At 49.0% G+C, this 24,366-nt stretch overlaps 2 protein-coding genes and 1 non-coding gene across 5 annotated transcripts in view; 2 read left to right on the forward strand and 1 right to left on the reverse strand.

Moving 5' to 3' along the window:
* Nucleotides 1-1,281, forward strand: part of Nme7 (NME/NM23 family member 7) — a 174,407-nt gene extending 173,126 nt beyond the window's left edge. For all 3 annotated transcript variants that reach the window (XM_047520309.1, XM_047520310.1, XM_047520308.1), the window contains one exon: nucleotides 997-1,281. In XM_047520309.1, the coding sequence (XP_047376265.1) occupies nucleotides 997-1,029 (33 nt within the window). In that variant the 3' untranslated portion in view covers nucleotides 1,030-1,281. The remainder of the gene's footprint in view (nucleotides 1-996) is intronic.
* On the reverse strand, nucleotides 1,091-22,748 carry Atp1b1 (ATPase Na+/K+ transporting subunit beta 1). Its single transcript, XM_047520311.1, has 6 exons — nucleotides 22,243-22,748; nucleotides 17,848-17,976; nucleotides 7,278-7,433; nucleotides 5,939-6,123; nucleotides 3,579-3,659; nucleotides 1,091-2,479 (listed from the first exon to the last, which is right to left on the reverse strand). Exons 1-6 carry the CDS (start codon nucleotides 22,337-22,339, stop codon nucleotides 2,216-2,218), a joined length of 912 nt encoding a protein of 303 aa, XP_047376267.1. The 5' UTR covers nucleotides 22,340-22,748; the 3' UTR covers nucleotides 1,091-2,215.
* Trnat-ugu (transfer RNA threonine (anticodon UGU)) lies at nucleotides 6,968-7,041 on the forward strand. Its single transcript has one exon. It is a non-coding gene; the product is annotated as a tRNA-Thr (tRNA).
* Nucleotides 22,749-24,366: the final 1,618 nt, after the last annotated feature.

Consider the following 24,366-nt stretch of genomic DNA (forward strand, 5'->3'; position numbering starts at 1 on the left):
AGGGTTTTGTTCTCCAACGTTGAGACCTTTGAACAGCTTCAAAAATGCAAATTACCACCAATTTGAAGAAATTCTCCCCTTTCCTCAGACTTACAGCCCCTTTCCTTCTAATTTACAAAAACCACAAATTTAAGACTTCTTTACATCCTGCAAAGTGAGCTGATGCTCAACAAGAAGACCTGGTGCAGGAGCAACACTCCTGCCTGCTAACCAGTTACCCTGGAGAAAGGGCAGCTTCGGCTCTGCCACCCTCCCTCAGTAGTGGGGGAGGGTCCTGTAAGGTTAAACACAGGCATTTTCTGCAGGGTCTTTCCTGCTTGTTAAATGGAGTCCAATGCCTCTGGTACTAGTCTGCCACAGTTTGCTGCTGTAGAGACAGCAGAGTCTCAGGTAGTGTTTTTAAAGAATTGCGTTCCTGTCACAGGACCCTAAGAGGGACTCAGGTGCAGCTCACACCAAGCTCCTCCCTCAGGCCTGGCTAAGGTGTGGCTGCACTGGCTTTTGTTAGAGGTTTCCACTTTCAGAAATCCGATGCCATGATTTTCATTTGGGTGTTTCCCACTGGTTACGTGATAAGCAGCCTTCAGCTCAGTCATGCTTGGAAAAGTTTTCAGAAAGCCAAGTCTTATGATCTCTCACACTAAAGCTAATTGTTTAATTCAGTTAAGGACTTAGGTGAGGCCCCAAACCATGAAGCACAGTATGAATCTTTTTAACTTTCTGAACTGCTAACTTTAATATATATATTTTTTCTTTTTTTAAACAGACATATATCTAGTGAAACACTAGCAAGAAATAAAATTTCAAGCTTTCTAAACTGAGTGAAGTAGGCCAGCAAAGTATTTCTGAAACTGAACTCCAAACCAATGGTTTACTGATCCTTTGCCTCATTTTAACCTCGGGGGCTCTTGAGAAGGGGGTGCTTTGGGATACCGGTGCAGGTGGACAAGGCTGAACCTGTGTGCGAACTAATCAAAGTGTGTGCCTGTCTTCCAGGTGCAGTACTTCTTCAAGATCTTGGATAACTAACAGTACAGAAAGGACAGAAGTCAGACTAGGGTGTTTAGACGACAGTGATCACGCACATGAGGGATGTGTTCATTCTTTTATTGTCCGTTGTTTTAACCTGACTGATACAAGATCAACAAGAGCACTGTACTCCTGGCGATTATTACATATGTTAGAACATGGATTTGCACTGTAGACAACATTTAACACCAGTCTATGGGGTACTGCATTGCTTTTTATAAAGTTCAAAATAAAGATTTATTTTCAAACAAGTGACTTTGGTTTATTTCATACATTACACTTTTTCTTGCAGAAAAAAATAAAATTGTACAACTGCATAAATATAAAATCCTTCCACCATGAAAATGGTTAAAACATTCATAAAGACACAGCACCAGCATGTGATGCCTCCAGAGAAAGGAAAAAAAAAACAAAAGGAAATGCATAAGCAAATGAGCCCCGCGCCTAGGCAGAGCGGTGCAGGCCTGGGCCTCGGACAGCTTCAGAGCACGCTGGAGGACAGGGCAAGGAAGGTCAAGAGGGCCTTCACCACGAAGCGCAGCACAACCCATCACCGTCTTGTGTTTTTCTGTAGCGTCACATAAAATGTAAAGGGCAGTTCCCCATGACAGCCCACCCCCGCCCCAGGAAAAAAAGACCTAACACCACAGGAAAAGACTATGGAGTGTGTGAAAATGCTCACTGATGGGCCATTGTCCTTGAAAGAGCCAAACCGAGAAGAAAAAAGTACCATGCCAGTTTTATTCCCATTGAATATTTACACCTTGGACAGCATCCTTGCTCACATAAAGTAGAAAACAGGTATGATAAAACATGGCTTGAAAAATGACCGGAGTATGCACCTACAGTACTGTACACTAAATAAAACACACAAGGCAGCAACACTCAGGGGCCAGAAACACTGCTACTACAGGTCAGTCACGGAATCATAATTTACAGTAAAAATGGGCACGTCCCAAGGCTCAATTTTTATTTTCTTTTGTCATTTACAGTAGAATAAATATTTTGTTGCTATTGCTACACTTTAAATTTACATTCTAACCTATTAAATGCAGGAAAGCTAGTGTAAAGCATGTAGATTAAGTGTAGGTCCCATACGTATGACAGTTTGTTCAAGACTAGTAGGTTTTGTTTTGTATCTTTTTTAACTTATTAAATGGCTAGTGGGAAAGATTTGTGCTTGTGATCAGCTCTTAATTTCAATTTTTACATCAAAGCGTCCCTGAAAACGGTCTTTCTCACTGTACCCAATGTTCTCCCCATACGCCTTACACTCGACGCGAATCTCAGTGTCCAAGGTGAGGTTGGTGAACTGCACGGCCAACAGGGGCTGCAGGTACCTGGGCTGCAGGAGCTTGCCGTAGTAGGGATAATACTGCAGAGGAAAGCCGGAGTAGCCACCCAGGCCAAAGTACTCCACGTTCCCAATTTTATCCTTATCTTCGTCTCGCTAAAAACCAGAGTGAAAGGAGAGTTGAATGGCTCACATCATGGATCTCCACTTCACAATGAGATTCTCAACCCCAAACAGTGTGCAGATGCTGCTAGAGGGAAACCGGCCCTCCCCGGACATGCTAGCTCAGACCTCGCTCAGAAGAATGGGAACACAAAGCAGCAGAAGACACTGGCAGGTGTCTGATGCCACAGCGGGGTACATACGTTCAGTCTAATCCACGGGGGCCTGAGAAACTGTCACAAAAGGAGCTATTCTCACTGTGCAAATGGGGAAACCGAGGCAAATACCAAATAAGTATCTCTCAAAGCCTACACAGCCTCCCGGAAATGAGGTCAACCATGAAAAATGTCCTGGCCTTGTCCTACCAATATCACTCCCAGTGACACTGTCTCCAAAGGTCACCTACTTCTCTCTCGTTTCTTACACCCATCTCCTTTTTTGGTGCCAGCATAAAACAGCTTTTGGAGATTCCCTTTTATTCTGCCTTCTCTCTAAACAATTCATCAGGTATCTGTTTTAAGATCTGGAGGGAAAATGGGATGTCTACTACTTTAATCTTTAAAATCTTTTAAAGAGAAGCCCATACTACCAATTGTTAGGTGATAGTCTTCACTGAAAAAAAAAAAAAAAAAAAAAAAAAGCAGCTTGGTCCACATTTTCAACATATGCTGCAAGGCACAGAGAAGCACTTCTACATTCAGTAGAAAATTACTGAACAAAAGGGCCAGATTTCAGAAATGAGCGTGTTCATAACTCAGTCCTGCTGTGACTTTCTATCAGCATTGAAAACTGCTCAGAATGACAGCTCTGTAGCTCAGTAAGGAATTATTTACACCAGTATTCCAATGAACTAAATTCAGTTATCTGAATTTCTTGTACCAAAGGAGAAAAGTCCATGTGGTTTTATTTTTGTTATACTTTTCTGTCCTTGTGAGTTTACCCAGTAGTTACAGTAACTCTAGTTCCTGAGACTGGTATCTGAAAGCAATGTTTCTCATTTCCTATGTTAGAATTTCACCTCTAATTAAAACAGTCTCATCCACCCAGTCCCCTGCCCTGATCCCACCACCCTTGGTGACCCACGTGTCCTTACTTTGCCAGTGCACTGAACAGGCAGCACATTCGGATTGTACTTCATCACCGGGTAAGTCTCCAGGGACTCATTCTTGGGAGGCTAAAAGTAAAACCCTCTTTGGTCAGTAAGAATTTTTTCTTTTAACTTCTGAAAAATAAAACTGGTTTGCAGCCCAAACAAATACACATTGTCACAATAAATCAACTGAAATAATAAAACACATCAGGATAGTAAAACAAACAACTGCCCTGACCAATCTCAAATAAGTCAGAGTTTGCTGAAATGAAAGTGAACTGCCCAAATCCTGTGAGCACCACGACCAGGCTGTGATGCAGCCGGTGCTAAATGGAACGTCAGCGGTGACCAACTGGACACGTCACTCGAGGACAGTGAAACGTAAGAACCAACCCCAAAACAATGCTCAGTCTGCTGAGGCATGGGAAAGGTGACAATGGACACCTGTTTGCACACAGCCCGGGCTTTCCTCTGTGCCATGGAGACAGCACCTCTGCAAGCAGACTTTCCTCTTCCGTGCTCCAGGGCTGGGGAGGCCGCCACCGAAGGAGGGCTCCCTCCTAGCTCGTGAGCAAAGTCTGGTGTGTAGAATGGCTGGAGGATGGTGCCCAGGGCCCCGCACCCAGCCCTTTCTGCTACAACCCTGGCTCGACATCCTCAGAGGTGCGATGAGGACAGCCTCCTGCTTGCTTCTAGCAGCACAGCATATGACCTACAGGGTCTGATTAAGGTCAGACGGAATGGACAGTCCTGCACCTCTGGAAGTAATTGATAATGCAGCGCTACCCTTCACTGTGGAAAAACATGATCATCTAGATTTGAGTCTTTTCAAACTGTCTGCTGGCAATATATTTGTCTTTAAAAAATAGGATAAAGTGCTTATTGATCAAAGAAGTTGCCAGAATCTACCCTGAGAAGCTGAGGAAACGCACACCAAGTGAGATGCCGGACTCTTGCCACCACTAACAAAAGCACTCCTGACAGCAGGACGGGTGGGTCCTGGGTGGGAGTGACGAATCAGAAGGGTGATGGACCACCAGGCTGGAGGCAGGCATGCTGCGGTATCCTCACAAACAGGCACTGCACCAGGGGAGAGACGAATCACAGCAGGCCAGGCTTTGCCTCTGTGAGGTGCAAGCACCCCTCAGTGCCTTGAGGAGGACTCCGGAGATGAGCTTTGGTCATCTGCAGCCACACCACACCAGTCCTTTTACTGATAAATAGTTGGCTGATCTCGGAGCATTCCTGAGCAGGATGAATATCACATCCAAGTGTGCTGTAATGTTCTCACCACTTTTCTTCTGTCGGATCTTTGTACATATAAGTGAGAAGAAGATTAAAATTCTCTGGCGAGGTACACTAAGGCCTGCGGGAGCGCCACCAGGCCAGCCAGCCAGCTGCCCACCTGCTCACCACGTCTGTCTCTGGTGGCAATAAGAGAGTGCTGGGTATGCTTCAGTTAATAAACTTTTCACCTCTACACTGTTTCTTTTGAAAATGTTATTCATGGGTAGGTAAGCCAGTTTGTGGAAACAAATTAATAGCATTCAGAAGAAATTACTGAACAGAAGGGCCAGATTTCAGAAAAGAAGTGAGTGTGTTCATAACAGTCCTTCCCCGAGTCTCCACCAGGCTGAAAACTGCTCACGCAGGCAGTGCTCATGACAGAGGGACACCTGTGAGACACGACTCATGAGGGAGGGTGGCACTGTTCCCTTCATAATGGGGGGGGGAATAAAATAACTGATTTTGTAAAAGCAGAGATGACACAAATACTTCTTTTCTTTCTTTTAAAGAATTAATATGTTCTCACAAAACGATGAGCAATGCCATCTGCTGTTTTTCAGAGATCTCAAGGAACATTCCCCATTACAGCTGCAGAAAGCCAACTGAACGGTTATCAAAGTTTGGTTTAGGTGGGGTTTCTTTTCTGTTTACTGCAATGAAATCATCATTCAGGGAAAAAAATTATGTTTTCAGACTATCAAACAATTTTTGAAAATTCTTGTGGCTCCAGGCAGACCAGAAATATGACTGCATATCCAGGAGATTTAATTCAAAAATATCTTTTTCCATCTGTAAAGAGTTTTCATGTCATAGAAAGGATACTAAGCAGAAATATTACAAAGAGGGCTACAGGACTTACTTTAAAATCTGGTTTTGCCACTCAGAATTTCTATAACTAGAAAATGAGATTCACACTTTAACCCCAGGAATTCCAGGGGAGATACAAAACTTTCTGGTGTTGCTCTACTGATTAGGCTTCCAACTGAACATACTTTAGAACTCCTGTATACTGATTATCTTTTCATATCAATTATGTACTTTATCTCAATTCCATAATTTAAAATATCCCCACTTGCCTTCGGCTTGAAGCCCAGAACTCGGTTGAGCTTTATGATGATGCAGGGCTTGCCCTCTCTGTAGCCGTAAGTATCATCCTCTAGTCCAGAGCAATTTCCCAGCCACTCAAGTCGGAATCTACAGACCTTTCGCTCTCCTCGTTCATGGTTATACTCTCCTCGTTCTTTGGGTTCACTGGGCACACCTAAAAATACAAACATCATTTTGATATTATACCAGCAACTCCCTAAGCACCACCAAGAAAGGAAGAGGGGCCTTGTCCCTAGTCTCGATTTCCTGTTCTAAGCTAGTGCTCCTCTTCATGTCACGCACAGCGTAGCAGAGCAGGGCTCTCCAGCAGCCTTCTCTCCCTCCATGGAGCCTAAGAAGACATGTCAATAAAGGTGAGAGCTGGCACAGGGCCCACTGCAAAGCCTTACGGTACCTGTGCTTGATGATCAGCACCCACCTGGTCTCTGGCAGTACCTCTCTGCCTCTAAATCGTGGATGACTCAGCTATTTTAGAAGATGGAAAGGAAACTGAATCATCCTTCATCAGTAACGTCATTTACACAGTTCAACATAGGCTTAGTTCAATAGCAGGTACATTACAACACAAAAGAACTGTCACTCATTTCTGGAACTGGTAGTTTTCAGTCAGAGTTTTAGTTTTTCGTCAGAATTACCCCTAATTAGTACATTAAATAGTAAGAGGGAATAGCTCATCTCCTCACCCAGAGTGCTCAGCTTCCTAAGATGCATTTCACTAGTGATCCCAAACAGGATCTATAAAGTATACCCGGACCACAATCCACCTTCATCCATGGGCAGGTCCCTAGCTAACCACCAAACAGTCATGGCGGCCAGAGGAAGCCCTGTGCTCCTCTCAGCAGGGAGAGCTTTTGGGGAGGATGTGGAAAGACACAACTATACTTCTGAATGGTCACAAGAAATAAAACTGTCATTGTGGTCTGTATCATAAAAAGCAGTAGTGTCTAGGAGTATTCTTAAAACTCCTTTAAGTATTTTAAAAACATCTTTCAGGGGCTGGGGAGATAGCTCAGTTGGTAGAGTGCTTGCCTTGTAAGCACAAGGCCCTGGGTTCGATCCCCAGCACCCCCCAAAAAAAAAAAAAAAACATCTTTCAGGTGTAGGAAATAGTAATATTTGAGCTACACTGTCCCTTTCATTGCATCCTCCAGTTTAAAAAAGGAAAAAAGCATCTTCTCAATATGGCCAGAGTTTAATTTCTAATTATTTCAGGAGCATTCCTCAACCAGAAGGCAATGAATAGATAAGGAAAATTAAAATTAGCAAGAAAGAAAATGAACCACAAACATCTGCAGGGAAGCTACTTACTGCCACAGTCTTCAAAAATCATGTCGTCCTTCTGGGCCGTATCTTTGTACTTCTCCAGGAACCTCATCATGTTCAGCACGTAGGCCTCGTAGCTCTTGGGATCATTAGGACGAAAGGAAATTTCAGTCTTTTGGAGCTGAGGAATCTGTGTTAATCCTGGACCAAGTGGAGAGGTAGGAAGATGGGTTCATCAGTGAGACGTCAACAAGGTCGCTGGAAAGCAGACCCTCCCTGAACACGCACACTTGCCCACCCCACCCTGGCTAAAGCAGTGGGTTGATTTCCTGCCACCCTGTGCAACTGCTTCTCGGGCACTTAGATTAAGCACCTTGGTGTAATGACAACGCGTAATATCACATACTGAGCAATTTCCTTCCCATCGCTCCACAGTAGGCCCTACCTACACTTCACGAATGACAACACGGCTTGCACAGGAAGGGTCAGTACTTGGCTCAAGGTCACAGCAAGTGGGACCAGAATTCCAACCCAGGTGTGCAGTGCTCCAGACCTGCTGTCTCTCTAGGATCCTTGTGTGCACATTTTAGCTAGTAAGGCTTACCAGTGACAGACCCTCCTGAATGACAGGAATCTGTGAGCACTGAGATCTTCCTGTACGTCCCACATCAACATGTTCACACCACTCCAGGTCCACACCAACGCTGCTCCACAGATATGGTCCTTCAGCTATTATAACCTCACATGGATCTTTTAGCCTCAACTCGGGTACCTGGGGTGTACGTGTGGTTACCAACCCAGGTCTGAGCACATCAGTACCAGGCAAGGTAAAATTAAGTCTGTGTGCCTCGGATTTGCACTCTGTGCCTCCCACCATGCCTGCAGGTCAGGAGAGCGCCCACGTCACTTCCCGAGGGCTGCAGCCTCAGAGGCGCCACGCCATACCCACCCATTCAAAGCACAAGACTCAAGACTCTTAACAAGCACCAACAGATGCTGAAGAACCCTGCTCTCGGAAATTATAATCTATGAGTGGCAATACTGACAGGTGTGAAGAGAGAGAGAGAATCAAAGCAGAGGTGGAGACGACAGTAGTTAAAACTCAGCAGCACCATCTGGGGGGGCTGAGGACCAGCAGCCATGGCACCAAGTGGCTGTTATTTTTTTAGTTACTAAGCTCTGAGCTTCACAAGTGGCTCTGGGAGCAGGCTTTTCCAAGGACACAACGCCCTAGAAGAATGGAAGGGCTGCAGATGAAGGGAAGGAGTGTGAGGGCGGAGAGGCGCGCAGAGGAGCAGGACAAGACCGCAGGAGTAACTGAGAAGCATGAGGTGGGATCTGAAGGACACGGAGAGCAGCTGTGGACAGGGGTGGAAATGAATCCAAGGGGAGGAGCAGCATCTGCTCATGGAAGCTCTTCACTTTACAGTGGAAGAGGTCATTACAACCGAACATCATCGTCTAAAGCACCTTGAACACTCCTGAGTGATCTCTCTACGTTAAGGTGGGAAACCGCACTGTGATCACGAATGTACAGTGCAAAGGAGCCTGCAGTAGTGAAGCCACCAGAGGTGCGCAAAGACGCCCCCAACACTGGCACAGGGCAATGGGAAGGCAGCTGGCGACGGTCATTCCCAACTTGAGTCACGTCAGCTCGCCTGGGCCTGGGGGACATGCAGGGCAGCCCAAAGCAAGAAGCTCACTGGAGCTCAGAAGAAGAATGCGTGGTGTTCCTAGAACAGCCCTCAAGCCTGGAGGAGACAGGCCAGTGCCTCAGGACCTGCCAGGCAGGAACGGCCTTCACAAGCCCGAGTGTTGGGGCAGAGCAACACCTGAAGATGCAGAAGAGGAGGAGGGTCAGCGAAGCTGAGGAGCAGCCCCGCAGAGGCTCCGAGAGAGGGAGGGAGGGGAGAACTGCAGCTGGCTGACAGAAAGAACATCACTGTGACAAGTGACAAAGATGCACCCTGTGGCCCAGCAGCAGTGGCTGCTACAGCAAAAACCAAACTGCTAACAAAATGTAAGCAAGACCAGTGTGAAATCTGAGCATCTCACCCAACAGACTGCGAGCAGGAGAGGCCCTGGAAGGCCCAAGGTGAGCGTGGGGACGGACTGCGAGGCTCTGTCCTGCCTGGGCCACACCCAGGCGTCTGCCTCTCCTGTGCCAGATGCCCCTACATTCTCCCTTCCAGTGGCCAAAGTGCCATTTGTTGACATGTGTCTGAAGAACAGTGAGGCTACTTCACAGATTCTCCCACAGAAAAAAGGACAGAAAGCAGGTGGGATTGTGCAGGTGCTTCACTCCCTGGCTACGTCAAGTCCAAGTATCCACCACTGAGAGACCAGGCGACCTGTGTCAGGCCCGGTCATCAGCTCCTCCCAGTCAGTCAGCGCTAGTGTTTTTCAGGATCCCTGGAGCGGGGGTCTACAATGACGCCTGTGCCAGCCTTCCGTGTCACCAAGCACCTGACGTCTGATGTGGGATGGAGCTGTGCTGACCCAGAGTCCTGCACAGTTCATCTCATGTCTGCCTAGGAAGGCAAACAGGAAATGATGAAAACGCAGGCGGCTCACACCGACTGCCATGAAAGCTCAACTCCTTCAGGAAGCAGCGCTCGGGATCTCGGCGGCCAGGTCTGCACGTTAACACAGGAGAGAAACGCAGACTGAGGCTGCTGGGAGAGCTTGACCACTCTCTCCCAAGAAGCATCAAAAACTGATGAACTGGAAATACAAGGGCTGAAATGGTCAGTTAAGCACTGAGTCTTGGGACCCCTAGGTCCTGCCCAGCTGGATTAGATCTTGGGCCAAAGTCTCTGTCCTGTCCTTTCCGTTTTAAGTGATAACTATCTTTGACAGAAGCAGCCAAGGAGTGACAGCAAAGTCCCAGGAAGCTCAGCCATGCTTACTCTCTTCTGTAGGGTTAGGACTGTCCTGAGGCATCTCAGAAGGTAGTAATTAACATAAGCCTTAGTGGCCATCCTTTTAAGATGCCCAACTTCTGATTCAAATGTTTCCAGAAAAGATGTACAAATAATTTGGGTTTAGGTCACACAGTGTCCTGCAGATGCTCACTAGGAGCACACATGTACTACATGTGAGCGCAAGCAGAAGAGGCCAACCCAGCGTGGGCCGCTGCCTCCCAGAGGGCTCTTCTGCAGATCTCAGTCGAGCATCTACTTTCTCTGCCTCCTGTCTTTTCAGCCAGATAGCCTAGGATTTCCTCATCCTCGAAGCTACTAGAAGTCAGTCGTCTGGCCTATTCTGTCCTGGACAGTCTCAATTAGGAGACTTCTTGGACAAGATCTTCTCCAAAACCTTAGGGAAATTCCTCTTCTCAAAAGCAGTTTCTCTAAAGCAACCAAATACTCCTGAGAGCAGGCAAAGGACCCTTGAAATGATGTCCAAACCCTTCAGATCATTCACTCTGCTTTTATCAGACTACTGACGAGATAGAGAGGAACAGGACTGGATTTGGCAACTTTATCATCTGCAGTCCACAAATTCCCCAGCTATAACGCTTCCCAAGGGTACACGAATCCCACCTTGTGGACTGGAATTCTCATCTTCATGTTTGCACTAGATGGAACACTCTAGGCCTGTCCCTTCTCCATTGCCCATTCCTTAAAGTTATAGTAATACCGAGAACAATGATGAGCTTTGTTTGCAATGTGACTCCCAGAAGCCAGGGATAGCAGAACACCCAATCAGTGGCTTGTGGTTTCAAATTATAGCCCAGGACAGATCTAAGCACTTGCCTCCCCAGTACCTGAACTCAAGTCTACCAGGTTAGGCTGCACTGGCTGAGCTCTGCCCTGGGCACCACTCGCACAATAGGAACATTTGTCTTAAGCTACACATCATGTTTAATCAAGCCCCTGAAAGGACTGAAATAGTAATGTGGGTGTGTAGTATTTTAATATTTGGTTTTCAATGAGTATTTCGACTATGCATAAGATTTAGACTTTTTAAAGAAACAGCCCCTGGGCTTCCCACTTGCTTTTTGGAGATAAACTGCACGGTCGCTTCTATGCCCCTCCCAGGCACCCAGAGGCTGCCCATCTCCTAAGAAATAAGGAACACATTCTCCACACTGTTATAGGTGTTCACAGCAGAAGGGAGATGGACAAGAGAGAGAGGGGAAGGAAGCCAGACCCAGTGCCCCATCCCCTTAACCCCAACAGCTCAGGAGGCTGAGGCAGGAGTATTGCAGAGTATTGCAAATTCGAGGCCAGCCCTGGCGACTTGGCAAGACCAGGCTGGGGATGTAGCTAGTGGAAGAGCTCCCCTGGGTTCAATCCCCAGTGCCACAGAGGGAGAGACAAAAGAAGAGGCTTTCCATTAAGAAGTATTTCATTGGGGCTCGGGTTGTGGCTCAGTGGTAGAGCACTCGACTAGCCCAAGTGAGGCCCTGGGTTCGATCCTCAGCACCACATAAAAATAAAACACAGGTATTGTGTCCACCTACAACTAAAAAATAAATATTAAAAAAAAAAGTATTTTTTTCCAGTTAAGTTTATAATGTAGCAAGATTATAATATCTGTATTTGTGAGTCTGAAGTATTTAAACTAGAATGCAGCCATTTTAACCTTGTAGCAGCACAAGTAAATCCCAAAGCACAGCTGCTGGTAACTGTCATTTAATACATCTGATGAATCACCAGCCAAGTACTCTAAATAGGTATCGTTTTCCATAGAAACCTCCAAGAGACTACCATATGACTAAGCAGGCCAGGAGCAGAGAAACGCTCTTGAAGGTAGCCACGCACACAAGGCACCCTTATCACGGTCTCCTATACACTCCAAGTTGGAAAGTGATTTCCAGTTGAAAAAACAACTGCAGGGGCCTGTGTGACTTTACACACACACCTTCAATGGTAGCTCTCCGTAGGACTGAAGGTATTTCTAGGCTGTTATTTTGTTTTCACATTACAGCTGTGGGTTCTTAGTTCAACTTACCTAACAGAATATAGAAAGGGCACAGGAAAAAGGCCACTCTGTGCTTTCTGGAAACTCGGTGACTCTGACTCTCCTCCCACCTCAGAGTCAGTCTGTGGCTCAGGCTAGGACCAGCCAGGAAAAAGCCTCCTGCAAGCATGCAGGGTCACTTCTGTCCCCTGCTGGACACCGTCCGCCCCCTCTGTGAGGTCCTGGACGAACTGCTCAGCTGCTCTCCCCACTGTCTCCTGAGGCCTTAAAGCCCATGGTGGACAGAAATCTTTCCTCTGCCTAAGCCAAAGGCTGCACACTGGCTGAAGGCCCTTCACCATTCAGGAATTAGCCTTTGTCACCAGACTTTCCCTATAGTTGTATATTAATTTTCAGGCAAGCAGAGAAAGAATTATTTAGTTGGGATGATTTTTAAAAGCAGATACAATTCCACAGGAGCATTATGTTTGACATTTTGTACAGCTCGTATTTGTGACTGTTCCTAGGACAAGAAAGAGAAAAAACAGACAAATCCCAGCATTTTATACTAATGATGCGTTTTTGTTCAAGGTCAAAGAACAAGAACACACGGTATATCTGACTTGTCTAAATATACAACATCATAGTAAGTAACTAATCTCCTGAAGGACACTGTGTTATGTACGTGCTATCCATTGAGGCCTACCCAGGCATGTGGGTGGGAAAGGACACACTTTCCTGTTGGAAGCTGCTGGATAACACATCCTGGTTCATCTCCCAGCTTCTCTCCAGTCTCATCTGCGTCGAGTGAGCCTGCAGGTCCTGAGTTACTAGGGCGAGACCACTGAACCCACCGTCCTACCCGAAGGTCTGAGGTCGACGCTCTTTCCACTACCACCTTCCACGCTGCAGCCCTCAGAAATCGCTCAGCGACGCTCCCAGCCCCAGCGCTGTCTTCGCCAGCACTCCCACAGTCTGGTACCTGGTCCTATTTGTCAGAGGTCTCAGTTCTGCTTACTTATCTTCAACTGTGCACAGAATGGAACCCATTTTTCCGCAACTCTGAGAACACTTTAAGCTAGTCATTAGGCTTTCTATACACCCAAGTTGTGGCCTTGTCTTTAGAAAGAAATAGCTACATGGGTAGGTGAGTTGTCCAAGGTAGAGTCCCCTGCCCTGTGCCCTTTACCAGACCACGGGATGGGTAGTAACTTCTGGAAATCATATGCCAACTCATCCAACCTCCAGGGACAGGCTGCAGGACCATCTGGGGGCAGGAAGGGAGGAGGGAAAGTAAGAGCAGCTGACCTGCATGTGTGTTAGAGGGGAGACTGCAAACCAACAGCTTCTAGTTAGGGCAGAAAAAAAAAAAAAGAATAGAAAACACCTGATCACACTCTGAAATAACAGGTCCTTCAAAGTACAAGGAGACCAAAGAGTTCCCATTTCCCCTCGGAAATCTAAGTGAGAGAGAGTAATAATACAGTGTGATGTAGCTTGAAAAAAAAATTAGCTTTTCTGAGATTGACATAATGACTTCTCAGGAATTCTACTTAAGCATGCTAAGATTCACTGCGACAGCTTGTACCCTAATGGCTTTTCAGATTAGATGTCTTCCTCTCACAAACAAGACGAAATCAAGACTGCTGGTAGTACACCGTGGCCTGTGCGTCTGCATCCTCCCTCCTCTCCTGCCCCATTGTGATACCAACAGGGCAAGCATATGACCCTTGCAAAGGGAGTTCTGTCAGCCGGGAGCCATCTTTAGAGCAAAACTAAAGGTCACCCACGACCTGAAGAGGAAGAACAGGAGTGTACATTCAAACCTGCTTGCCAGGAAGCAAGCCACCTGGGAACCTCCCTGCACCCAGGACTGACACTAGGCGACCTTCAGTTCATTGCGCAGTAGCAAAGCCAAGTGACCTTGGGTGGGGGAAGGGCAGCGGTGGGTGGGAGGGAGAGACCTTTCCATTACACCACGGTGCACAGCAGCAGGGCGGGCAGGGCCAAAAGGACAGGGCCTGAGGAGCACAAGAGTGTGTGTGTGTGCCTGTGCACGTGCCCTCTGCCGCACAGCTGAGAACATCTACCCCCAAACCCAAGTGCAAGAGCAGGCTGGGGGAGACGCTGCCGACCACCATGGCAGGACACTCCTGGGAGGGCCTCCTGTGGACGAGAGGGTGGCAGCTGCACAAGTGTAGTTGGGTGAAAGGTCACAGAGAACCGCATATCACTTCAATCCTCTCCAATCCTTTAAAACTGGGATTTTTTTTTTTTTTTTTTTTTTTGGGGTACTGGGGATTGAACCCAGGGGCACTTAGCCACTGAGCCACACTGACAGCCCTTTTTATTTTTTGCAACAGGGCCTCGCTAAATTGCTAAGGCTAGCTTTGAACTTGTCACCTCCCGTGTCAGCCTCCAGAGTCACTGGGATTATAGGCATGCACTACCACACCCAGCTAAAAATGTGTTTCTTCATCCAGTGTTTTCCAAACTCCTCACAGAAAGCTAAGGTTTCACTGATTCCATGAAAACTTAAGTGAGCAAAGAAATCCCTGTCACTCACCCACAGCACACAGCCTGGGAATTCTAGCAAAAGGGCAGGCTACGGAGAAGAGTGGCCGTCACAGCCACCCTTTCCTCAATACCAGCAGGTGTATCTCCATAAAGTAGTGGTTGCCTTACGTATATTACCTCAGTTAATCTCACAGGGTATTGCTCCCATTTTACAAGTGAGAAAACTGAGGCTTAGTGTAGCTAAGAAGTGTTCATATAGTGTCCAGCTCCAACTGCAATTCCTTCTGAGGTCAAACTGACCATGGATCTATGTGCAATGGAGCTTAGGATTTCAGAGGCTGCTTTGATATTTAGGATAGGCAATACAGAATTACCAATCATCAACCATTTTTGAGCTACAAAAATAGCAATTTAATATGTCTCAATATCTCAGCTGAGATTCTAGCCTTCTGCCTTCTAGGTGGAGTAGGCAGATCTGTTCCAACATCCCACATTGATGAGACTTTGTAAGGAATGTCACATGCGTTAACAGCCACCATTGCTTGGGGCCAAGAAACGGGACGTGTTACCCATTTTTCCCTGAAACTTCACTTGCATTTTATGGTGTACTCTTTTTCTCTGTGATCTGCATGTTTGGCCTTTCAGTGTATCCAGTATTACAGACACAGAGACCCAACGGCACTGCACAATTGTCACTGCTTAATTTGGCCACCACCACACATGCTATTTGGAAGAGATCTAATTACAAGGTATTCCAGTGGGGAAAGGGCACTCGACACCCAGTTGGGACAAGTCTGTTTTCATGCTTCACCTTCAGCAGATAACAGCATTAGCTCGTCCTTGGAGCCTGTCTCACTTCCTAGGTACATCTGACTTCGCGTTCTCGCTCTTTAACCATCACAAAAATGGAGGGTTCAGGACATGAAGTTGAAGCCAAAACAATCGTCAGGATATCCTTCCACGCGTTTATTCAGTCCGCATACTTCAGGAATCGCTGTCGCTCTCCAAAATACAAATTTTTAAATCTTTTCTGAAAGGTGCCAAGAGGAGTCAGTAAGAGTCCCTTAGAACACACAGGGCCCTCAGGGACCATTCGAGGACCACAATTCTTGGCAGCCAGTGCTCCACAGCCCTGGCTGTAGGTCACCATTATTTTCAAATGAATGTCGTGTCCCTTGGTAGAGACACAGACAAGCCCCACAGGGCAAGTGGGCAGGGGAACTTGGTCTAGACTCTCCCATGTGTAAGGAAGAGAAGAGAGAAAGAAATTCCAAGACAAATAACAGGAGACAACTGGGAAGGTGGGGACTCAAGACTTTCCTGTGACTCAGACCCAAGGACAAGAACGCATATTTCCCAGATGAGCAACTAATACTGCTTTGGAGAAGTGAGGTTTGTCAGTACGTCCAACTGCTGTGAGCACACTAAATATAGGTACCAGGAACATGTCTTTTAGGCAGGGGGGCTGGAAGGACAGGGGGAGGCAGACAGGGAGAGAGCGGGCTGGAAGGGACTGAGCACCTCAGACAGTCAAGTCAAGGTCATTTGCAAATCCTTATTTACAAGGTCGGGCACTCTGGTTATTTGTTTTTGAAAGTGAAATTTCCCTTTTAGCAAAGAGCATGGAGAAGACTCCCTGTATTGTTTATCAAAGGCTGACTCTCCAAAATTTATATAGTCAAGGATCTTTTTCTTTTCTTAAATCTAGGAAATAAAAGGAACTGCTTGGCTTTGTGGTCATCTGATCATAAATTAGCATCAACGTGATTGAAGAATAGCACGTAAGTGGCAAAAGCACAACAAAAGATTTACACAAATTTATGTCACTAATGCCACTGTAAGAACTCTAATAACAGGAGAGGGCATGGAGAGGCGCAGAGCTTCCTCAGCACAGAAGCCGCGTAAAACGTGTCTAGTTCAGACGCACAGCTTCTCTGCAGGCTGGGAAGTCTGCTTCAGCCTGTCCTAGGGGAGAGCGTGCAGCGCGACACAGGTTTAGGCATTTTATATACTCACATGCTTTTCTTTTTCCACTCCCCACCTAGGTGCACTGGAAGTATTCGAGGCTTGCCCACAGTGGAGGGCCACATAACCAAGGACTGCAAGACAACACGTGCCACCGCCACATTCTGAAGACCCTTCCCGCGCCAGGGAGGTGGTGTAGCAGCAGCCTCTTATCTGGGCTGCTCAGTGCCACACAGACAGCATCAAGACTGTCACCTACAGGGAGTGTTACTAAGCCCTTGCCTGGGGAAAGCAGAGGAGGACACGTCTTCAGCACCCGCAGAGCAACCTCAAGGTCATTTGTGGATGGGGACCCGAAGCTGTGAATGCCGCTTCTCTCTCTAGGTCCCAGACAGTGAGCTTTTCAAAGAGCCACACGGTAAATTCATGTTTATTACTGCTCGCTGCCTTGTCCTGCCAGCCCCGGCGTGGCGGCAGTGGGCCATCTATGGTGTGCAGGGACTGATGTGGACACAGCTCAGCCTCACTGGTAGCACCCAGATCACACCAGGGGACTCGTGACAGCCTGCAGTTTTATGACAATCTTTTTGTTCACTTAAGCTGTTAGGGCTAATGGAGACAGTTAATTAAACTGCAAGGAGGGTCCACAAAATCAGTAAATAAAACTCATTAAACAAACAGGCATAAATATTAAGAAGTGAAAATGACTTTCCTCAAGGTCAAACTGAAAGTCAGTAGCAGGTGGGAGCCTGGACCCCTGAAGTCACTCAGTGGATGACCCACTAGGGCTTCACGTCATCCCTAAAATAAGTTAGCTTTTTAAAACAGGAGCTCAAGTGCTTTTTCGAAAGGCTTCATCTGAATCATAGGCCCCTCAGGGAGGAGAAGGGCATGTGTTGGAGCTGGGGAGGCCCTCGAAGGACCCCACTAACCACACCTGTGAGGGTAAGGCCAGGAGAAAGGCCCTTAGGCCGACTTGCCCATGGTGTTACATGACTGGCAAGAGGCAGAATGGGTACAGGAGCAGACTCTTCACCCTCACGCCTGAGCTGTGGAAGCAAGACATCGCCACCCCACAGTTCCACTGCACTGCGGGCAGGCGACACAGCTGCAGCAGAGGCTCCTGTGTTCTCCTTCCAGGTCTGGTGAAACACGGTTGCAGAACAATGTCCAAAGGGGTTTTCTTAACCCTCTGGAGAAAAAGACCCTAGTTGTGTGGGTTTACCTGGTGGGGCCACCCGGTCCTGGTACGTGGGCTTAAATTCACTGATGGTGAGCAGCATCACTTGGATGGTTCCGATGAAGATGCCGGCCAGGCAGCCATAGAAGATCACGTAGAACAGAAGGATCTTAACTGCAGGGAGAGCAGAGGGACACAAAGGCTGTGATGGAGTCAGGGCACGGAACCAAAGTCTACGGCTCCTGGGCGAGAGCAGCTTCCTGCCCGGCTCCCCTCCGCCTGTTTCTGCAGAGCTGCCTTTTCCAACACTGATGGAACAGGAAGCTTCCTCTTGTTTAGAGTGAAGGTGGAGGAATGCTCAACTACGACCAAGATTCTGATGGGAGGTATTTTACTCCCTAAGGAAAAAAAATCATGAGGCTCACCAATAAAAAATCTAGAACTAAATTTGCATGCTTATGCAATGCATGTAAGATATGACAGCATGCTCCCTTGGAGACACACTCTCTTCTCTGGCTCATCCCTCGACACTGAACACGACAATCCAGACTCCTGCTCTTCCAAACTCTGCGTGCCTGATGTTTTATGCTGAGCGGGCTGATAGAGCAACACAGCGCCACTCTCCTCTCCACTACCACTCCACCTTTGGGGTGTCACTGACCAAACACAGCATATTTCCATCAGGGGGACAAGACAAGGGGAAAAAGCGAACAATGGAAATCCTACAGTAAAAATGTCCAGCACGTTTTTATTTCATCTTCTGACACCCGAGCAATGACTGACTCGATGCGCTCCATTTTCTTTTTCTCATAGTTAACAGGACAACAGAAGGAAGGCTGAGCTTGCTGCCAAAAAAGAAAAAGGGGAAAAAATAAAACCATGCGAAGCCCACAGACTGGAACAGGCTATCAGTTACTGGTTTACGAGGATTATCTCCCCGATTAGCCACGCAGTAACGGGCTGTACCAGGCATGGCCGGGCAGCCTTGTGCCAGGCAGACTACTCCATGCCAATGCAGGGCAGGCAACCCTGCATGGCCTCCAAGTCAGGACCCACAGAGCAGCCTAGGTTACTTCTAAAAAGGCCCAGAGCTCATGAACCACACAGAGGGTCCTTGGGGAAAAAACAGAACAAAAGTGTTATTGAGAACAAGTGCCTCAGGTGGGAGGCGCCGGGGGAGGGGGCACGTCCAAGGTGGGAAGCGGCCACGTGGCCCTCTCCACACCCTCAAGCTTCCCCATCAGGAAAGAACCGCCCAGGGCAACCATGCTAGGGAGCTGTCAAAGCCAGGAAAACACATAAAGCCAAGCCGAACCATTTAATCCTAACCCTTTCTCTCCTGTTCCAAAAGAAAAGAGCAAGAAAACTAGGCAAAGGCACAGGATAGACAGGGAGGAGGGCAGAGGCTGCAAGAGGCAGAACCACAGCCGCCAGCGTTCCGTCCCTCCCAGCAGGACAAGGGTTAAGCGCTGCCTTCTGTATCTGAGCAGTAGTAGGCAAATGGCAAGGCTGTGACGTCAAGAGATCTGGAAAAATTTTCCAGTGAATGCCCCTAAGAGGTGCAGGAGCTGGTCGGCCAGTGAGAGCTCCCAGCTCGCTTCAGATTCTCCCCCCGCGCTGCCCTCCCAAGCCCACCTTGGATTCCTTAGCTCGATCACATCTGCCTCTTCTGATTACTCATCCCTGGACTCCAGATCCTTCATTCTGACAACAGAAGAAAGTACGTGCCCAAGGCTGCAGTTTAAAATACAAACAGGGCAAGGGAAAAACCAAGCCATTCGGAGGGCACGTGGATCCAACTCATTCCGCCCACAGGATACCCCCAGAAAAGTGTGGAATTGTCCTCTCTCTGCTCTGATATGCTACTTAGCTGAACCTGCCCAGTTACTGCTGTGAGGCCACTTGGTTAGAGGGGAGCATGTGGGCCTGGCAGGGTCCATGCCATGAGCTCACTCAGACACGGGTCACCAGGAGCGACTTAAAAAAAGAGGGAAAAAAAAAAGGGCTGGACAAGTCCCCCCAACCAGCGGGGGCAGCACCATGGGTTAAGGGGTAGAGGTGTGTTTCCCTTTTAAGCAATTTGCCCTCCTTTTTAAAATAGCACGCAATAATAAAGGATTTTAGTTAGGGGGAAGAAAATTGTATCCTTCAAAAGGTTATAGGCAGATGGGGAAAAAGGCACCTGGGACCAGTTCTACATTAAAAAAAAAAAAAAAAAAAAAAAAAAAAAACACCAATGCCTCCATTAACCCAGCTGAAAAGGTGGAAAGCACAAGGTGATTTGCATGCTGTGATTTCTCCAGCAGGTGACAGGCTCGAGTCTCCTGCGTCCATCTTGGTGAAAATCTACCTATAAGCAAAACTGAGCCAAGGGCAGCCTGCCCTCGTCCCAAGGGCATCCATGTTGGGCCCAGAGCTGGAAAGGGGCATTATCTCTGTATGAGACTGCAATCGCTGTCACCTTCCCCGCCTAAGAGAGACTCTGTCATTTCTTACACTGCAAGAAAGGAGCAGACATTTCTGCCAAAGAAAAATTAGATTTTTAGCCCATCACCTGCACCTTGGGAAGGAGAGACAAGACACGACAGTCCGGTGTCTGCATTCACACATCACTGTACTCACACCTTGCTGGGTGAATCATCAAGACACAAGTATTAACTAACACTGTCTCTCCTTCTCCCTCTCTCATAGTGGTGCTGCCCTATTAAATGTCGGCTTAAAGAACTAGCTGTTCCATACTGCCTTACACTCTAAGGCAAATATTATTCTAAGAAGAAGCATGGAATTGGAATGAGGAAAGAAATATATTTATGAAGGAAAAAATACACTAGAGGGCAAATTTCACAATATGCCTGGAGTCAGTGCAGACCCTAGCCCTGTGATGGGCATCGGGTGAGACCACCAGGGAGAGGCTGCAGCCAGCCTGGGGAGGAGGCCGCCCATTCCGCAGTGCACCTCCCAGGCCTCACTCAAGTTACCAGGAGTTGCTAGGAGATGGCCCTGGCTGGGAGCTGTTCACCCTAACACTGCATGGTTCTTCAGTTTCCTTTCCACATCAAAAAAACACACTATGCCTGAGACACTATGACAACAAGCCCACTGAAAAACGATCTCCCCAAAATAAAATAAAATATAAAAGGAAATAAGAAGCCATTACTTTAATGAACTGCATTTTGCATGGCTCAGGAACACCTGTGCTTCCCAGTACTTCGGAATGAGGCTTCACCTTGACTAACCTTGAAGTATGATGCATTTTTAACCCTTCACTTTCAATCAAGGCAGACTCACTGTAGGATGCATTTTTTTTTTTCTTCACAAAAATCATACTCCAGCTTCTTCCATTTCAAAATGTCAGCCAAGTACTATTTCCCTGACTCATTCTCTTGCAGATTCCCACAGATCCTCCCAAACAAGAACACTGCAACAGCCCCTTTCAGGTTGCCTTAGTGACTGCAGTGGGGGTGTCAGAGGTGTTGTTGGTGGTGGTGATGATGATGATGATACCAGAGGAGGAGGAGGGGGCAGTGATGCAGCAGGGAGAGGTCCCCCCTCCCTTCTGCAGTCACGACTCATAGATGTGCCTACAACTCTGCCCTTCAAAATGACCTTTCTAAAAAAATGTCAGCCTCCCGGTGTAGAGAGGCAAAAACAAGTAAGGTATCTAATTTTCAATGGCAGGGGTGAGCGGGTGGGGGGGGGGTCCATCCAATGAAGCAACAGGCTGCACAAAATCTTGTAAGATGAGCTGTTTCTCCATTTGTACCATACGTTTCTTACACTGACCCTGTACTGCAATCAAACCCAAGCTGCTGGTCCGCATCTGTCTGTGTAGACCTTGAAAACCCTAGACTTTGCCGTCTTTCCAGTAAAGGCTTAGACCTCCTGACACGGAGATTACTGGGCCATTTCTGGGCTGTGGTGACTGGGGAAAAACCGGGCTATGATCATGAAATGCTGCAGTGTGGATGGATTCCTCTTCCCCTCCCCATTCTTCTCTCCCTTCTAGGCACATATTTGGACTAGAAAAAAGGATGCGACAACATACAGCTTCATCTGCATTACATCCGATTACCTCATGATTTTCTCTCAAACCCAAACCTTTCTTTTTAAGGACTTGGGATACGGCTAGGGGAGAGACATATCCAGTCTTCCGGAGCCTGACCATTCCCAGGAGGGAAGGGCTCAAGCGATGTCGGTAGCAGGCACTGAAAATTGCCAAGACGAGATCGCGACTGTACGTATAACCCTCTGCCTGGTGGGGACTCCGCATTTCCCACAGGATGACAAGCCCAGGCTGGCGTGATGAGAGGAGAACCTCCTATCCGATGCCCCTCCACCCTGGCCAGCACGATGGGTGCGGAGCTGTCCGCAGGGCCTACGCTGGGGATGCGCCGCCCAGGGAAGACCAGGAGCTGAGCGAGCTACAGATCCCGTACTTACACCAACTGCCACCGGTCCTGCCCAGAAACTCCTTCTTCTCCGAGTTCCAGATGAATTTCTTCCAGCTGCCCTCCTCCTTGGCTTTTCCGCGGGCCATGGTGGCGGGTCAGCCGCGCCGGGAGGCTGCGGATAGGTGACTGCGGCGTGCGCCCTGGTGTCCTCTCCGGCTGCCGCTCGGCGACCGGGCCCGGTTCTCCGCAGGCTCGACGCGCTGCTGCCGCTGCGGCTCTCCGAGTGCTAGACGCGCGGTGGAGGAGCCGAGGCAGGAGCGGGAGGAGGGGAGGCGGCGGGGGCGGAGGAGGAGGGAGGGACGCGCGGCTGGGCGGCTCCGAGCCCGCACCTATGGGGGGCGCGCAGCCGCTCGCCGGCTCTCGGGTCCGCCACGCACTCCTCTCGCCCTTGGGGGCGCAGGGGCTCCGCGAACCCGGTTGCCGCTCCCTCTGCCACTGGGGACGCGTGGGACCCCCGCCTCCTGTGACCTCTGCAGAGACAGGGGCAGGAGGAAGCCAGTGGGAAGGGCGCACGAGCGGACTGCGGGACCGGCAGCGCGCGCCGGCCACGAGCCGAGGAATTGGCCGCGGCGCACGCCCTACCTTTACTATATACCGCGCCTCCGCGGCCGGGGGCCCCGCCCATTGGCGGCCCGGATGGCCAATCGCAGCGCGGAGGGGCGGGGCCTGAGTCTCGAAGGGGCGGGCACCGGGCTGGCACAAAGGAGCGAGAAGGGGCCGGCTGGGGAGCGGGGGCGCGGAGAAGGGCGGAGGGAGCGAGAGCCGGGCTCCTGCGGCCCGCGCAGCGCTTTCCCAGTTTCTTGCTGGGCGCGCACCGCGCCTTCGGAGATGGAATGGACTGCACCTGAGTCGTCCGGAGCCCCGCGGAAGCCGGGAAGCCCGGCCCCACTGTGCCAACCCAGCCCTTCCTCCCGGTCTCCCCTAACTGTAGGCCCACCTCTCGTAGGCCCTGGCGGGGTGGGGGAAGGTCACTCCGGGACGCCTGTGACTGCCCAGTTCGCCCCGCCTGCTCCTGCACCTGCCGCCCCCTCGCACTCCCTACCACTGTGGCCGCAGTTCCGGCCCGTCCCTCTCCGCCAGGCCAACCCGGCCGGTAGCCCCGGTTTCTTACTCCTGGGCTGTGCTTCTTGTGGGCGGCCTGAACCACCTCGAGCAGGACAATTGCCAAACCCACCCTGGGCGGTAGCCTGGAGTGAGTCGCCCTATCGAAACCGGTAGTGGCTCAGGCCAACCTAGACCCCGGGGGACAATGTCTGCACGTGACCCGGCCGCCCAGGACTCTCCTCGCCAGGTCGGTGGCTGGTATTCTAATTGGCATGCTTTCACGCCCCCTCGGGGGCGCCCCTTGGGAGTACCGACCTCTTCGCTGGGCTGTAAAAGTACATTTGAGAAAACCCAGGTCATGTGGCAGGACGTTGCAGGGCAGCCCTGGGCATGGAGTACCCCTTCCATCCTTTATCTGCCGTTGCTAAAAAGTCAAATTCTTGTTTTTATTTCCCTCCACTGAGCCCCTGAGCAGCTTCACAAATCACTTCTCAGGGCAGTGACACAGCAGAAAAATGAGGAATGCTCATGCAGTCACTGCAGAGAAGCCCATCCCAAGAGAGCGGCATGACCCATCCTGGAAAGGGGGACTTCCCAGCCCCATAGCAAGGATTTCTCCAGTACTGAGATGCTTGTCCAGGCCACCCAAGGTTGTCCCCAAGGTCGACCTTGCAGGCCTGGAGACAAGCTTGACAAAATGAGCTCTGTCCCAGTCATCTTTCTCAAGGCCCACCTGGAGACCTGAGCAAACTTGAAAATTCAGGGAAGAAGAATCCACCTACGGGAACAGCCCCAGAGAGGCTGCTGCAGGGCTCTGTCAAGGGCAACTGTGAGAACAGCCTGTTGGGAGAGGAAGCCACCCCCTACTTTGCCCCTGCAGTGTTTATGTTGGCAAAGCCCCAAGCTGGTGGTTGGTGGTAGAACTGGAGGAAGAGGCTGCACCTGCGATGTGATGCCCCTGGTCCCCCTCCAGGCAGGAGTTACCTCACAGAGGACTTTCCAGCAGAACAGGTCGCTGGGAAGGGCATGTTTGTTAGTGTCCACTACTGTAAGAGGGAGAAAACCCTGT

The sequence above is a fragment of the Sciurus carolinensis genome, chromosome 12, assembly GCF_902686445.1.
Source record: "Sciurus carolinensis chromosome 12, mSciCar1.2, whole genome shotgun sequence".
Taxonomy (NCBI): domain Eukaryota; kingdom Metazoa; phylum Chordata; class Mammalia; order Rodentia; family Sciuridae; genus Sciurus; species Sciurus carolinensis.